The following is a 15913-nucleotide window of genomic DNA, read 5'->3' as shown; positions in this document are numbered from 1 at the left end:
ATCCCTACCAAGGCACCGAGGACATTTTTCAAAGAACTCGAACAAAATATTTCAAAGTTTGTTTGGAAGTGCAAAAGACCCAGAATAGCCACAGACATCCTGAAAAAGAAAAATGGAGCTGGAGGAATCAGGCTCCCTGACATGAGACTATACTACAAAGCAACAGTCATCAAAACCATATGGTACTGGTGCAAAGACAGAAATACAGATCAGTAGAACAGGACAGCAAGCCCAGAATTAAACCCACGCACCTACAGCCAACTAATCTATGACAAAGGAGACAAGAATATACAATGTAGAAAAGACAGCCTGTTCAATAAATGGTGCTGGGAAAACTGGACAGTCACATGGAAAAGAATGATATAGAACACTTCCTAACACCATACACAAAAATAAATTCCAAATGGATTAAAGACCTAGATATAAGACCAGATACTATAAAACTCTTAGAGGAAAACATAGGCCAAACACTCGCCAACCTAAACCACAACAACATCTTCTCAGACCCACCTCTTAGAGGAATGACAATAAAAACAAAAATTAAAAAAAAGGGATCTAATTAAACTTAAAAGTTTCTGCACAGCAAAGGAAACCCTAAACAAAACAAAAAGACAACCCACAGAATGGGAGAAAAATCTTTGCAAATGAATCAACTGATGAGGGATTCATCTCCAAAATTTATAAACACCTCAATATCAAAAAATAACCCCATCAAAGAATGGGCAGAAGATCTAAACAGACAATTCTCCAAAGAAGAATACAGATGGCCAAAAAACACATGAAAAGATGTTCAACATCACTCATTATGAGAGAAATGCACATCAAAACCACTAAGGGGTACCACCTTACACCAGCCAGAATGGCCATCATCAAAAAGTCTACAAACAATAAGTGCTGAAGAAGGTGTGGAGAGAAAAGGCACATGTACTTCAATGTTCACTGCAGCACTATATACAATAGCCAAGACACGGAAACAAGCTAAATGTCCATTGACAGAGGAGCAGATCAATAAGATGTGGTACATATACGAAATGGAATATTACTCAGCCATTAAAATGAACGAATTACCAGCATTTTTAGCAACATGGATGGACCTAGAAATTATCATGCTAAGTGAAGTCAGTCAGACAGTCAGACACCAACATCAAATGCTTTCACTGACATGTGGAATGTGAAAAAAGGACACAAAGAACTTCTTTACAGAACAGATACTAACTCACAGACTTTGAAAAACTTATGGTTTCCAAAGGAGAGCGGTTGCGGGTAGGGGGATGCTGGTGGGTTGGGATAGAAATGCTGTATCATTGTACAAGTATAAATGTAATAAATTCATTGAGTAATAAAATATAAAATAGAATAGACATAACTATTTTTTTCAAGTCTCCAAACACCAAAAGATCAGTCCTTTTATACAGAGGCTTAATGACATTTAATAATTTAACATGCAATCCTTATCAGAAACTCTCTGAGTCCAAAAGCAGCAGCAAACAGATAATAATGATAGTGGGAATTATTAATATAAAGCTAAGGAGTCAAGGGAGTTCCCGTCGTGGCTCAGTGGTTAACGAATCCAACTGGGAACCATGAGATTGAGAGTTCAATCTCTGGCCTCTCAGTGGGTTCAGGATCTGGCATTGCCATGAGCTGTGGTGTAGGTTGCAGATGTGGCTTGGATCCTGAGTTGCTATGGCTCTGGCGTAGGCCAGCAACTATGGCTCCAAAGAGACCCCTAGCCTGGGAACCTCCTAGAAAATACAAAAAGACAAAAAAAAAAAAAAAAAAAAAAAAGCTAAGGAGTCAAAAAATCAGCCATGTACGTATGACTATGTTATTACCAATAAAACGTTAAATTTTGTTCAACAAGGCCATCAAATATTTTAAATAATAAGATTTAGAATAGAATGCTATAGAACAGTTTAAGAAAAAATATTGTTGAAACTAGAAAAATTTCAGAGAAAAAAATACTACTACAATTTCTAAGAAAGGCCATAATAAAAAAGAATGCATAAGATTCAAAGCAGCTTTGCTTAAAGACCAGAGAGGCATATTATTATAAATAGCATAGAAAATAATCTAGATTTCTGATAAGAACATTTGTTTGAACCATGATTCTAAAATGAAAGATAACTAAATATAAGGTCTTTGAGAAAATATTTAGATAGGTTCCTTCTATGTATTTATTCTAAGGGGTACCAACAAAAACAACAAAAATTTTAATTGGAAAATGATATGAGTGAAAAATTCTTAATGATATTTGCTGTTAAATATTTAAAGAGTGATATAATTGGAAGCTATAATTATTAGTACAATAAGTAAGATGAGAAAAACAGTGATTTTTAATACATTAAAGAAATGAAAAATTGACCAATTATACCAACAAACCTCATTTTAGAAAACAGTATATAGGGAGTTTCCTGATGATATAGTGGTTAGGACTTGGCACTTTCTCTGCTGTGGCACAGGTTCAATCCTTGGTCTGGGAACAGAGATCTCACATTAAGCTGCTGCATGCTGTGACAAAAAAAAGAGAAAGAAAGAGGAAACGAGAGAAAGAGAGGAAGGAAGGAGGGAGGGAGAGAAAGAGAAAAAGAAAGAGAGAGGGAACGAGAAAGAAAGGGAGGAAAAAGGGAGGGAGGGAGAGAAAGAGAGAATGAAAGGGAAAGAAAAGAAGGAAGGAAGGAAAGAAGGAGGGAGGGAGGCAGAGAGAGAGAAAGAAAGAGAACGAAAAAACGAGGAAGGAAGGGAAGCAGAAAAAAACAAAAGTGGAGTTTCCATTGTGGCTCAGTGGTAACAAACCTGACAAGTATCCGCGAGGACAAAGGTTCAGTCCCTCACTCAGTGGGTTAAGCTCTGAGTTTGACCCCCAGCCTGCAAACTTCCATATGTTGCAGGTACAGCCTAAAAAGCCAAAAAAAAAAAAAAAAAAAAAAAAGGAAAGCATTTACATAGTTTTTGTAGTTGCACAGTTTATCATAGAGGACACTAATTTATTTTTATAAACTTGAAGGCTTGGACTAAAGACAGCTTCGTGCTGAACCATACATATGTCATATACGAAAACTGAATCTATCGGTAAAGAACGCTAGTGGTCTATTAAGCATTTTAAAAACAAAAATTAAGAGGTACAGAAACAAAGTTCCTGAATTTTTTTAATCAAAAGAAGGGACTCTCTGGGCACATAAAATCATTCCTCACTGAGGAGGAGAGACTAACAGGGAAGGAGGAGCACAGACAGTGAGCCAAGACTAGAGTCATGGTAAGCACATGCTGCCTACCACTCCCAGCAGGCAGGTTTCAGCACTGATACCCTATCAGACCCTGACCATGAGGTTTGTGGGTTACTGTGCTAGAGCGTAACTGGGCTGCATTTCTCCAGGTAGATGTCACTGGCTGGCTGACGGATACACACACTTTATAAAGGAAATACACCGAAAAGGAAAATGTGCTTCACAGAAATTCATATTATAGTTAGCTAGTTTTGTAAATAAATCTATTCCCTTTAAAATGGGGCAGCTGTCTTTTAAGGAAAGATTTTATGAAAGTGCAGCTGCAGAACAAAACCATTGTGCTCCTAACTGGCCCTTTTCTATTTCTGTCCTTGCCATGTCATCTGAAAGATGGAAAATCCAGGGGTTCCTTTTCAGTGGGATTTTTCTACTTGGTATTTTTATACCTAATAAATGAAAACTGCAAACTACTATAGTATCGGTTTTAAGGATTCATCGTTTAAATCTCTATAAAAGCCTGGTAATGTAAATAAAATGGTAACTAAAACTGCATATGCATTGTAATAAGGGCCTTTTTCATTTCACCATTCTTTACCTTTTATAGGGCAAAACACATACTAGAGAATATGTTCATTTTACAGCATGAAACAAATCAAAATAAAATGGGAAAATGATACATTTGCCATTGGTAAATACCATGTATCAAAAGCAAAAAGAAAAGTATGGTTTGACTTGAAAAAAAGTATATCACTTAAACCAGAATATTCAAACTGGAATGAAAAAGATTACAATCTTCTGAAAAGGTTTATCAAAAAACAATGTATAAAAAAACTTTAATGTGAAGTTTGAATTAAAATTTTAAAATTACTATTTGAGGGCAATGTACTCTAAACTCAGGAGAAAACAACACCAGGGTGAAACACATAAGTTGAAAACAGTGTTTTAAATTTGTACCTACCTTGCCCAAGACAGAATCATTTGTCAAAAAGGAAAGAAACTACCTGGTCACAATAATCCTAGAAAATACAAGTTAAATCTTCATTTCTGGTGTGAAACCTGTTAACAAATCAATTCACTTGATATGATGCTCAACTCAATTCTTCGGTTGTTTAAATAATAGTGTTAAGTAATAATATAGTACAACTAGGAAATTATAAATATTTAAGAGGATTAAAATATCAGCAGAAAACATATTTCATACGGATTAAAAGAAAAGCATTCATTCAAAAATACTCCTGGATATGAAGTCAAAATAATCCCATTAGAACTTTAAAAGAGAGAGAGAGAAGCCCAAAAATCCAGTTTGAAAGCTAAGAATAAATACACAAACTGTTAAACCAGGAATAGAGATGACTTGGAAACATCTACTTACATCCATTTTAATGAAGAGTTAAAGGATACAATGTGTTAAAGACATATGTAAAACGCTAGTAGTGGAACAAGACAGAGGACTCAAATTTTGTTTATAGCCTAAATAGTTACAAGAGACTTTGAAAATGTAGTGTAATTCATGTTTTCTTTCCAGTTTAAAAACGTCTATTCACTGCCTCTATCTTTGGTGTCACTGCCACCAATGAACACAGGATACAGCTTCGAAACCTAATTACTACTTTCAACTAGGAAAAGGCAAATCAACATTATTTCTTTAAAAGTAAAGATAGGAAGGATGCGGTCCTACTTAATTTTGTCTCACGGCCCCACAATGTTCTGAAATATCATGCCAAAATGTGAAAGTTTGAAAGGGAACATCATCATTTGCTAGAATTGCACCCCAAATTTAGCTACTGTACGCTGGTGTGATGACAGTGAGTAGTATGCAGAGGCTACAGGACAACGTAATATACATGTTTAGCTCACAATTAGTCAAAGGAAGGTTCAGTTTAATGGGAAACTGAAACGTGGAGGGCGTAATGCCCGCAGGTAAATATGCTACAGCTTGGTTCTCTTGCCCTTTAAAAGGAGAGTGTGATTAAGTTAAATTTACACAAGCATTATGAAACACGGTAGCTGTTCATGATTAAAATAAAATTGCAACGTCCATTAATTTAACAGTGTTAAATATATTCACATGATCACCACTGTGATTCAAAATGGCCACTAGTGAAGTTACACAGCAAGATATGTACATAACATTTGCCACAACAGTGTTTGTTAAGTTCGACCTTTTGCAGACCAGGTAATTTTATGAGACAAATAATCTTGCATCGATGCTTTCGTATGATGAAAGGAATTAAATGCTGTGAGCAGTTTCATTTCTCTGGGGGAGGGGGAGAGGGCAGAACCTCTGAAAAGTCAGTGCAAATTGAAGAACGTTCTACCTTCTTGAGTCGTGGAACCTGCTGACCAAGGGACGATTCCTATAAGCTGAGGATGGACACATCTTAAGATATTAAAGGATCTCCTAACGCAGTCATCGGCACGGAGCAGGTATCTGCCACAAGGAGGAATCCCCAGTTCTATAGCAGGGCCTTCTGAGAATACGGCTGCTGGGTGGAGGTGGCTGCTGGCCGCCGCTCGGTTGGGGCAGCGCTGACGTTAGGTTATAGTTTGGCACCTGGGACAGGCTAGTTCCTGCGTTCTGGTATATAGTGACGTCGTGGTGGTGGCAGCAGCCGCGGCGGCAGCAGGAGGACTGTACACCGAAGCCTGCGTGGGATACGTACTTCCCTGAACAGAGCTGACCATTGTGCTGCAGAGGGGAGAAAACACTCAGATCAATACTGACTTACAGGGCCACTGAGCGATAAACAGGACAGCTATTCATTCAACAGTTACTCACACATGCAATCCATTCAATAAACACTTATTAAATAGCTACAATGTGCCAAACGCTGTTATTTTAGGCACTGGAACATCATAAAGAAAGAAGAGGGAGGAGTTCCCATTGTGGCTCAGAGGGTTAAGAACACGATGAGATATAGTGTCCCTGAGGATGTGTGTTCAATCCCTGACCTCATTCACTGGGTTAAGGATCCAGCGTTCCTGGGAGCTGTGCTGCAGGTTGCAGACGTGACTCGGATCCAGCATTGCTGTGGCTGTGGTGTACACTGGCAGCTGCAGCTCTGATCTGACCCTTAGCCAGGGAACTTCCACATGCCTCGGGTACGGCCCTAAAAAGAAAAAAAAGAGAGAGAGAGAGAACCCCTCTACCTACTCCCACTAACACATGTATCTACTATCTGTACCTGTACGCCCTGACCTATTCTGTCTCCCTTCCTGCTGTCACTGACCAGCTCTGCCAGCGTGCCCTCCACTTGCTCAATGGCCCTGTGCCTTCAGAGCTGCCTTTATTCCCATCTCAGCCTCCTCCCTTCCCCTTCCCAGCCTGGTGGGCAAGTTTCTACTATGTGTGAGACACTGGGTTAGCTGAATCAAGAGACATACAAGGAGTTAACGTGGAGATCCCCCCACATTTCTATGACAAGTGTGAAACAAGCTACACAGTGGGCAAATGCCTACAATTTTCAAAATACTGCCTATTTTTAAACTTTTCTTTAATTGCTAGATTGTTTATAAGTCAATGTTGGTCAAGTCAATGCACTTGTACTTTGTACAAATTAAACCAGTTCACTATTATAATAGAGAGTCACTTACTGCTAGTTTCCACCAACTAATGTAACCCTGCAAGTAATGCTTGAAACATCGCCCATTATCATCCCACATGTGCCTCTCTGTGAGACAGAAAGTCTTAACAGCAGAGTTCCCGTTGTGGCTCAGCGGAATGGAATCTGACTAGTAACCATGTGGACACAGGTTTGATCCCTGGCCTTGCACAGTGGGTTAAGGATCCAGCATTGCCATGAGCTGTGGTATAGGTTGCAGACCCAGCTCAGATCCCATGTTGCTGTAGTGTAGGTTGGCGACTACAGGCTCCGATTGGACCCCTAGCCTGGGAACCTCCATATGCTCTGGGTACAGACCTAAAAAAAAAAAAAAAAAAAGAAAGAACTCAGATTTCATGCTGTTGTTCATGTCACTAAGGGGCACAACGATGCTATTATGTAACGGTGAGACTAGGAGCTAAGCTCTGGTACCAAAATGTTTTGTATCTTAGCTAAATGGCACCTTAGTCCTCCTGTCCTGCCTCAGTTTCCTCATCTGTAAAATGGGGATGCTAATGTGCCTACTTCATAGGTTATTAGAGTAAATGACTTAATACAAGCAAAGCATACAGCACAATATCTGATGCTTAGCTATCACTGTAATCACTCCCACTTTGTACTACATTTCCTGAGCCCAAATGACAGTTCTACCGTCTACCCAGCTATGCATGGGTAAAACCCCACAACTGACTTTTCTCTCTTATCTCTGCTCTGCATTATCTCCCCACCTTGTCACCTATAGGCAATCGTTTGCTAATCTCTGAAACAACTCTTTCCTCATCCCTATCTTGTAGTTACACACACATCATTTCCTGCCTGATACACTTGAGTCCTGGCTCCCAACCCCGTTCCCGTAAATCCATGTCTACTGCTTCCATCTGAAGCTCTGGACAGCCTTCCCAGACCAGACCCAAGTTCCTTAATGGGGTATCAAGGACCATGCATTATCCTTCTGTCCATAAAGCCAGGAGTCTCTCCCACCACTCCCCGCACAGGACAGACTTCACTCCTGCAGTAACACTGCACTAGAGTTCCCGTCACTCACAGGAAACTAATCTAACATCCATGAGGACGCAGGTTCGATCCCTGGCCTCGCTCAGTGAGTTGAAGATCTGGCATTGCTGTGAGCTGTAGTGTAGGTCACCGATGCAGCTTGGTTCTGGCATTGCTGCGGCTGTAGTGTAAGCCAGCAGCTACAGCTCCCACTGGACCCTAGCCAGGGAACCTCCATATGCCGCGGGTGCAGCCCTAAAATAAAAGACAAAAAAAGAGCAAATTAAAAAAAAAAAAAAAAAAAAACACACACTGCACTGCTGGTAACGCCCAACACCTGTGTGCGTTGTCACCACTCAACACCTGTGTGCGTTGTCACCACTCCTCATTTCACTCATGCTGTGGGTACCATGCCATTTCAACAAAAACATACATGAGAACCATGTCTTTGTTCATAACAGAAAGTCTTTTTTACTTTTCCCCTCTGGGCTAAGAAAAGCTCAGCCTGAATGTATTTTCTTGAAATTTCCCTGAACCCTGAAGCTGCTAAAGCACCCTGCACAGACCTATAATCTATGGGGTAATTACATGTACTGTGCACGTTTCCCTCTACTTACCAGTAAGCACCTTGAGGATAAGAAACTACATCAATGGTCATCAAGGATTTGACCAGGGAACCAAGTATACGCAGCAGGAAAAGGATGGTCTCCTCAACAAATAGAGGTGGGAAAACCGACTCATGCACAAGAATGAAAAAGGACCCTGGCTTACACCATCCACAAAAATGAACTTGAAATGGATCAAAGACTTAAATTTAAGACCTGAAACTGTAAAACTCCTAGAAGAAAACACAGAAGAAAGAAGGTTGTTGACACTGGTCTCAGCTGCAGCTTCCTGGATAGGATAGTGAAAACACATGCAACAAAAACAAATACCAGTAAGTGGGACTCTAACAAAAACGTTTATCCACAGCGAAGAAAACCATCAACAAAATGAAAAAGTGATCTACGAAATGGGAGGGAAATATCTGCAAGTCATATTATCTGACAAAGAGTAAATATCCCAAACACATAAAGAACACATACAAGTCAATGGCACAAAAACTAACAACCTGATTAATAAAAGGGCAGAGGCCTGCTGTGGCGAATGGCATCAGTGGCACCTCTGCAGTTCTGGGACACAGGTTTCGTCCCTGGCCTGGCACAGTGGGTTAAGGATCAGACGTTGCCACAGCTGCAGCATAGGTGGCAATTGCAGTTTGGATTTGATCCCTGGCCTAGGAACTCTGTGTGCCACAGGTTGGCCAAAAAAGAAAAAAAAAAAAGAAAAAAACTCTGTATGATTTAGCTCCTATCTTTGGAATGCCCATTGTGGGCCCCTGGATTAAGAATCTGACTAGTATCCATGAGGATGCAGGTCCGATCCCTGGCCTTGCTCAGTGGGTTGAGGATCTGGCGTTGCCATGAGCTGTGGTGTAGTTGGCAGATGCGGCTCCGATTTGACCCCTGGCCTGGGAATTTACATATGTCATGGGTACAGCCCTAAAAAGGGGAAAAAAAAAAAAAAAGTGGGCAGAAGACCTGAATAAACATTTTCCCAAAGACAGACAAATGGCCAACAGGTACATGAAAAGGTGCTCAGCATCTGTAATCACCCAGAAAAAGCAAATCAAAACACAAGATATCACTTTACGCCTGCTGGAATGTTTATGGTCAAAAACACCAAAAGTAACAAGTGGTGGCAGGGATGGAGAGAAAAGAGAACACTTGTGCAGTGTTGGTGGACTATAAACTGGTGCAGCCTCTATGGAGGCCAGCATGGACGTTCCTCAAAATAATGAAAAAAAGAGCTACCATATGATCCAGAATCCTGCTTCTGGGTATTTATCTAAAGGAATTGAGATCAGAATCTCAATGAGAAATCTGTTCTCCTATGCTCACTCACAACAGCATTACTCACAACAGCCCAGATACAGAAAAACCTAAGTAACCATCAAGAGATAAATGGATAAAGAAAATGTGAGACAGAAATAGATACACACATGCATATTGTTCAGCCACAAGAAAGGACACCTTTTCCTCGTGACAGAGAAAGACAAATAAAAAACTTTATGATCTCACTTGGAGCTAAAATGTCAAACTCAGACAAAGAGAAAATAAACATCTGTTTAACAGGAGTGAAATGAGTTAATTGAAAAATAAGTACCCAGATCTGGTCACGTTAGTATTAATACTGTCATCATCACTCAGGTAGCTTTAGAAAATTCTATCAGTACCACTTTCCCTAGTTATCAGTAACATCATTTCTAAGGTGACAACCCTAGAACCAAAATTCTATGTAAAAGAATAATAAACTGCCTCCTAGATATGAAGAGAGGGACACGAAAAAACCTGCCAAGAAAAGAGAGGAAAAAATTTCCTCATTGACCTTGATCTGCAATTCAAAAGCCTGAGTCAAATACGTCGTTGTACACCTCAATCAAGCCGACTTCCACCCCCAGTTCTCACTCCTTCCAATTTTGTTGGCCCACGTGTGTTTGGCCATCGATTTTCTCATTCAAACACGCACACATACACACACAACTGTTCCTAATACATTTATGTATCTTTTTAAAAACTGCCTCGAAACGTTTACAAGGAACTGAAATACCTAACTCACTGGCCTAACACAGCTCTTGAAATTTCCATCAAACATATTTATCAAATATATACTGAGTTCCTACCAGGTGTAAAACTCTGCTACACAGTGAGGCCCTAAAGGTGAAAGATCAAGCCCAGCTCTCAATATACGACAGCTGAGTGGGGACACAGAGAATGTGAGGCCACATGAGGTTGCAGGGGTCCTGTGACAGCATCAGAGGAGGCACAGTGATGGAGAGGCGGGTAGGCAGGACGGCAGGACAGGCGTTCCAGTAAAGATGAAGCTAACAAAGAATATGCAGGCATTAGCCAGGCGAAGAGGGCTAAATATTTCAGGGAACTGCTCTACAAAAAGCACCCATGTTTCCTGAGAGGCGACATTTCCAGCCACAGTCCATTGGCCATCAGGCCCTGGAACACAGCACAGGCCCTGCACCGGGGTTCACGTCCAGACCGCACAAGTGGACAGGACAGGAGAGTCCCCAGCAAAGAGCAACAACGACTCAGCCCAACAGCATGTCACGGCCTAAGCACCCACCCACAAAGCATCTCACTTACAAGGGTAACTGCTCAAGGCTCTAAGAACAGTTCCCAAGTAATCTCCAATAACAAGCCAGCTGGACGGATCCAGCGGCAGGGAACGAGTTGGGAAAGGGGTGGCATTTTTGGCTAATGCTAAGATATCCAAGAGCTTCCTACATTTCTCAGGCAGAGAGGTCAACTTCTCAACAAAACCAACCTCTACTCACTTTGATCTTCTTTTAAAGCAGCATGTTACTCTGCTAATAGCTGCTCCTTACCAATTTCTATGCAAGGGTATTTGTTTTTACCAAATTACGACTTAAAGGGAAAAAAAAAAAAGTCCTGGGAGAGACAGAAAGAGCTACACCTCACATTTTTTCCTAAGCTATAAAACCCAGTAAGGAGTGTTTCTGCTGCCGCGTGACACCTGTAACAGGCTTTCCCATAACCCTCCTTGTCATGATCCCCCCAGGATAGTTAGATGCACCCAGAAAATCATGTTTGAAAATCCCCAAGCATCCCTAGTGTGTGACTCTTTTGAGGATGCACAATACAACAGTGAGGGCAGGGAAGGAGCATTCTGGGCAACTCCAACACTGACAGAAGGATTCCTGGAAACTGTGCCACCAAGAAATTTCTGCTAGGAGTCAACCCCATGACTTCACACACATGGGTGAACTCTTAAACCTGTCTATTTGATTCAAAGGAATGACTTCAGCTTAGACGCCCATGACTTGAAGGAGAAAAAGCATTTATATAATTATGAATAATGTAATGCATAAATGCAGTCATGGACATGACAGGAGCATTATAAGTAAATGACCCACACATGGGCCTGTTGTGTTCAGCCACACACCCCAGGGGTCGCAGGGGCACATGGCTTCTCATGTTGTCTCTCTTCGAATGGTTTATCTTGTTGGGATATATACTGACTACCGGCACAGGGTATAAAGATGGAAGTGTTTGTCTCTAAGAGACCGCTCAGAACCACCAACTCTAAATTACTAATTACAGGAGTTCCCGTCATGGTGCAGTGGTTAACGAAGTTGATTAGGAACCGTGAGGTTGTGGGTTCGATCCCTGGCCTCACTCAGTGGGTTAAGGATGCAGCATTGCCGTGAGCTGTGGTGTAGGTCAAAGACGCGGCTTGGATCTGGCGTTGCTATGGCTGTGGTGTACGCCGGCAGCTACAGCTCCAATTAGACCCCTAGCCTGGGAACCTCCATGTGTCTTGGGTGCAGCCTTGGAAAAGACAAAAAGACGAAAATAAAATAAAATAAAATAAACCACTAATTACAGGAACGCTTAGATTTTATATGAAACTGATGCAAAACGTTAGTTACCAAAACAAATTTATGTTTCAGCCGAGTCATTAGGAAATATCATCAGAGATGCAAATAAAAACAAATAAGGTGTTCTCACCGTGGCTCAACAGAAACGAATCTGATTAGCATCCATGAAGATGCAGGTTTGATCCCTGACCTTGCTCAGTGGGTTAAGGCTCTGGCATTTCCATGGGTATAGGTCACAGACACAGCTCAGATCTGGCATTGCTGTGGCTGTGGTGTAGGCCAGCAGCTACAGCTCCAATTCAACCCCTAGCCTGGGAACCTCCATATGACACGGGTGCAGCCCTAAAAAGCAAAAAACAAACACAAAAAGAAATTCTGATAGGACTCTTAAAAAAAAACCTAGCTAAACTAGGAATACAGCGGCTCAAGGAATCAGTATGACAGAGAGTATTTTGCTGGCTGGCACTGCTGTCCTCCAGGGGTCCCTAGAGAACCCGCTTGTGGCTACAGACAGGGCTGACCCCCTGGTACCGGTGATGACACCTACCCTGGATGTTTCTTATCCATGTTTTATGATTACCGATGATCGGGGGCACGCAAGAGTTTTAAGAGTGCTAACCGCAAAGAACAGTCAACAATGGAATTACTTAGTGTAAGAGGCCGGAGTCGGCTGACTAGGAAGGGCTGGGCTTGCGGGCGGTGGGACGCCTCCTGGGCTGAGGGAAGACAGCTGCTCTGGGGGGAGGCTGTAGGTCTGGAGGTGGCTCATCTGTGCGGTCCCCGCAACCAGGTAAGCACCGCTTTGAGGAGGGCCCGGATATACCTAGAACAGTCCATGATGAGACACATTAGATGCTCTGAAAATCTCACAGGCAGGCCAAACTTTCTTTGTCAAGGCATTCAATTCCAAAAGAACAAATACATCTCCAAGATCTTTTTTTTTTTTTTTTTTTAAGTTACTTCTCCTGATAGGCATTTTAAAAAGTATCTTTCAGTGAACTGGGCTTCTGATGATTTTTGTTCTTAGGTAAACAGCAGCTAAACTCATGTTTATCTCCATAGAGAAGCAGAAGTGAAACTTATCTTGAAAATTTATACTAATATAATCTCTTTCCATGTTGATATTGTAAGTATCTCCCTAAAAGGAACGCCCCAAAATGCTTAAAAAGTGTGTTTGAATTCATTGTTTTATAGCAATAAACCTGCATTTGTTTATAGATACCTACACAGAGGTGTAGATGTACTTCCTATATTACAGTTTATTGAACACAGAGCAAGCTAAGCTTCTGAAGTAGGGTCTGCAGTCTTTTTTGTTAAGGTCCCAGATGGTAAACGTGTCAGGCTCTGTGGACCACATGGTCTCTGTCAAAACTACTGAGCTCTGCCCATGAGAAAGTCACCACAAACAATGTAAAAACAAAATCAGAATGGTTATGTTCCAGTAAAAGTTTATTTAAAAAAACAGGTGGGGAGTTCCCATTGTAGCTCAGTGGATTAAGAACCCAACATAGTATCTGTGAGGATGTCGGCTCAATCCCTGGCCTCAGTGTTGCTGCAAGCTGCGGTGTAGATCACAGATGCAGCTTGGATCTGGTATTGCTGTAGCTGTGGTGTAGACTGGCATTCATGCCCTAGCCTGGGAACTTCCATATGCTGCAGGTGGGGCTGTAAAAAGAAAACAAGAAAACAGGTGGGAGGCTGGATTTTACCCTTGGGCCACTATCTGCCTATTCCTGCATCTAAAAATTATACTCCTTTTAAGGTAAAGACACTGAAGTCTTAAATGCCTCCAAAATCTTAAATACACATAACATTCTAACTTTGAGTGGTGTTCACTAGCTTCTTCTATTTCACGTCTGAAAGGAGAAATGCACTGTCCAGGTAGTAAGACTCTCAGCAGCTCTAAGATAGTAACACCATCATCAGGAGATGAAACAACAATCATCTTAGCACTTTGGTTAAAGCATGTTCAACCCACTACAGACAGAACCCAAATAGTCTGCATTACAAGACAGCTAGGCCAGTCCTCACAAATGCAATGTTTCTGTACTTCGCAAATGGCACAGGAAGGGTTCTGCCGGCTGGCTCACGTTGGTATCGAGTCTCGGGGGCCGGTGTCAAGTAATCCCACGCTTCCCAGGCCTGGCTGCTCTCCTCCAGGGCTCCAGCCCCTCCCTCAGGAGAAGTGGGCCACGCCAAAAAAAATTCATCCGCACAAAGTTTATGCTGCTCTATAAGGATAAAAAGCGATGTCTGGCTAATTATTCCCTATACCCTGAACTTAATGAGTTTGTGGGAAATGGACTTTTAAAGTAGTTGCTAGGGGTGACCAGAGGAAAAAAGGGCTCTAAACTGCCTTACATACATTCTCACGTAAAGGAAGGGGGGAAAAAAAATCCAGATTAAAGTGGCTCACTATAAAACCAAAAATTGTAGATACTCAGAAGAATTTAGCGGTAATTAGAAATTTTACTCAGACAAAAACTGTAGTTCTTAACCAGATAATTAGATGTGAAGCTTTAAAAATACAGAAATGAGGGAAGGAATGATTTAGGAGATGGGGATTAACACATACACACTACCATCTATCAAACAGATAACTAACACAGACCTACCATTTGGCACAGGAAATTATACTCAATATCTTGTAGTGATCTATCCATCTCTTTAAAAAAAATACAGGAGTTCCTGTCGTGGCTCAATGGTTAATGAATCCGACTAGGAACCATGAGGTTGTGGGTTCGAACCTGGGCCTCACTCGGTGGGCTGGGGATCCGGTGTTCCCATGAGCTGTGGTGTAGATCTCACAGACCTAGCCTGGACCCCACGTTGCTGTGGCTCTGGCGTAGGCCAGCAGCTGCAGCTCCGAGTGGACTCCTAGCCTGGCAGCCTCCATATGCCACAGGAGCAGCCCTAGAAAAGGCAAAAAGACCAAAAAAAAAAAAAAAAAACCCACACACGCACACATATACACAGATGTTTGGGCGTCACGCCTGGATTTGATACGTCTGAAGTGGAGCCAAAGCATCTGTATTCTTTTTTTAAAGCTTGACAGTGACTAATGCTCACCCCTGCAGAAAAATAAATTTTCATAAAAAGAACTAATGGTGTAGTCAGTATACTATACACTGTTATCTGTCAAGCAAAAAAACTTTTATTTTTTTCTCTAAACGTTAATTTTCGAAAGTTTCACATTTTACAAAAACAAAGCTATTCCAAATAATCTCAAATGTATTTGAGAATTCAAACTGAAATACTTGAGTTTTTAAAAGCCTACCTGAGAACCAGAAACACCAGATGACTGAATGTAATACTGTTGATTCTGTAGTTTTGCATACATGGAATACATTGGGTCTTCATTCATCAACTTGGTGTACAAGGAAAGTGCCTCCATCACTTTCCCATTGAGTTCAGAGAGTTCTGAATGCTTCCTGAAATATTATACGGTAACATGAAACACAACTGCTATCTAAATGACACAATGTTCTAGATAATAAGATGCATCAAAATAGCAAAATTTGTAAGAAGTGGTATAGGTAGACATTATTAAAAAATGTAACCTCATGACAAAAAATACCCTATAGTTTAGCTCCAAGGCAACTAAAATTGTTTAAGATTTAGGTACTGTGCTGGAAGAA

The 15913-nt window shown here is 41.2% G+C and overlaps 1 protein-coding gene across 1 annotated transcript in view; it reads right to left on the bottom strand.

Moving 5' to 3' along the window:
- The window catches only part of STAM (signal transducing adaptor molecule), a 69075-nt gene continuing 57748 nt past the window's right edge, over window positions 4587–15913 (bottom strand). Inside the window, 5 exon segments of the mRNA XM_021064813.1 lie at window positions 4587–5715; window positions 5718–5825; window positions 5828–5916; window positions 12923–13098; window positions 15553–15706. Coding sequence (XP_020920472.1) covers window positions 5684–5715; window positions 5718–5825; window positions 5828–5916; window positions 12923–13098; window positions 15553–15706 — 559 coding nt within the window. The 3' untranslated portion in view covers window positions 4587–5683.

Source organism: Sus scrofa, chromosome 10, assembly GCF_000003025.6.
Source record: "Sus scrofa isolate TJ Tabasco breed Duroc chromosome 10, Sscrofa11.1, whole genome shotgun sequence".
In the NCBI taxonomy this organism is placed as follows: Eukaryota; Metazoa; Chordata; class Mammalia; order Artiodactyla; family Suidae; genus Sus; species Sus scrofa.
The sequence above is the reverse complement of the archived record's forward strand: the minus strand, read 5'-3'. Positions and strand labels throughout refer to the sequence as shown.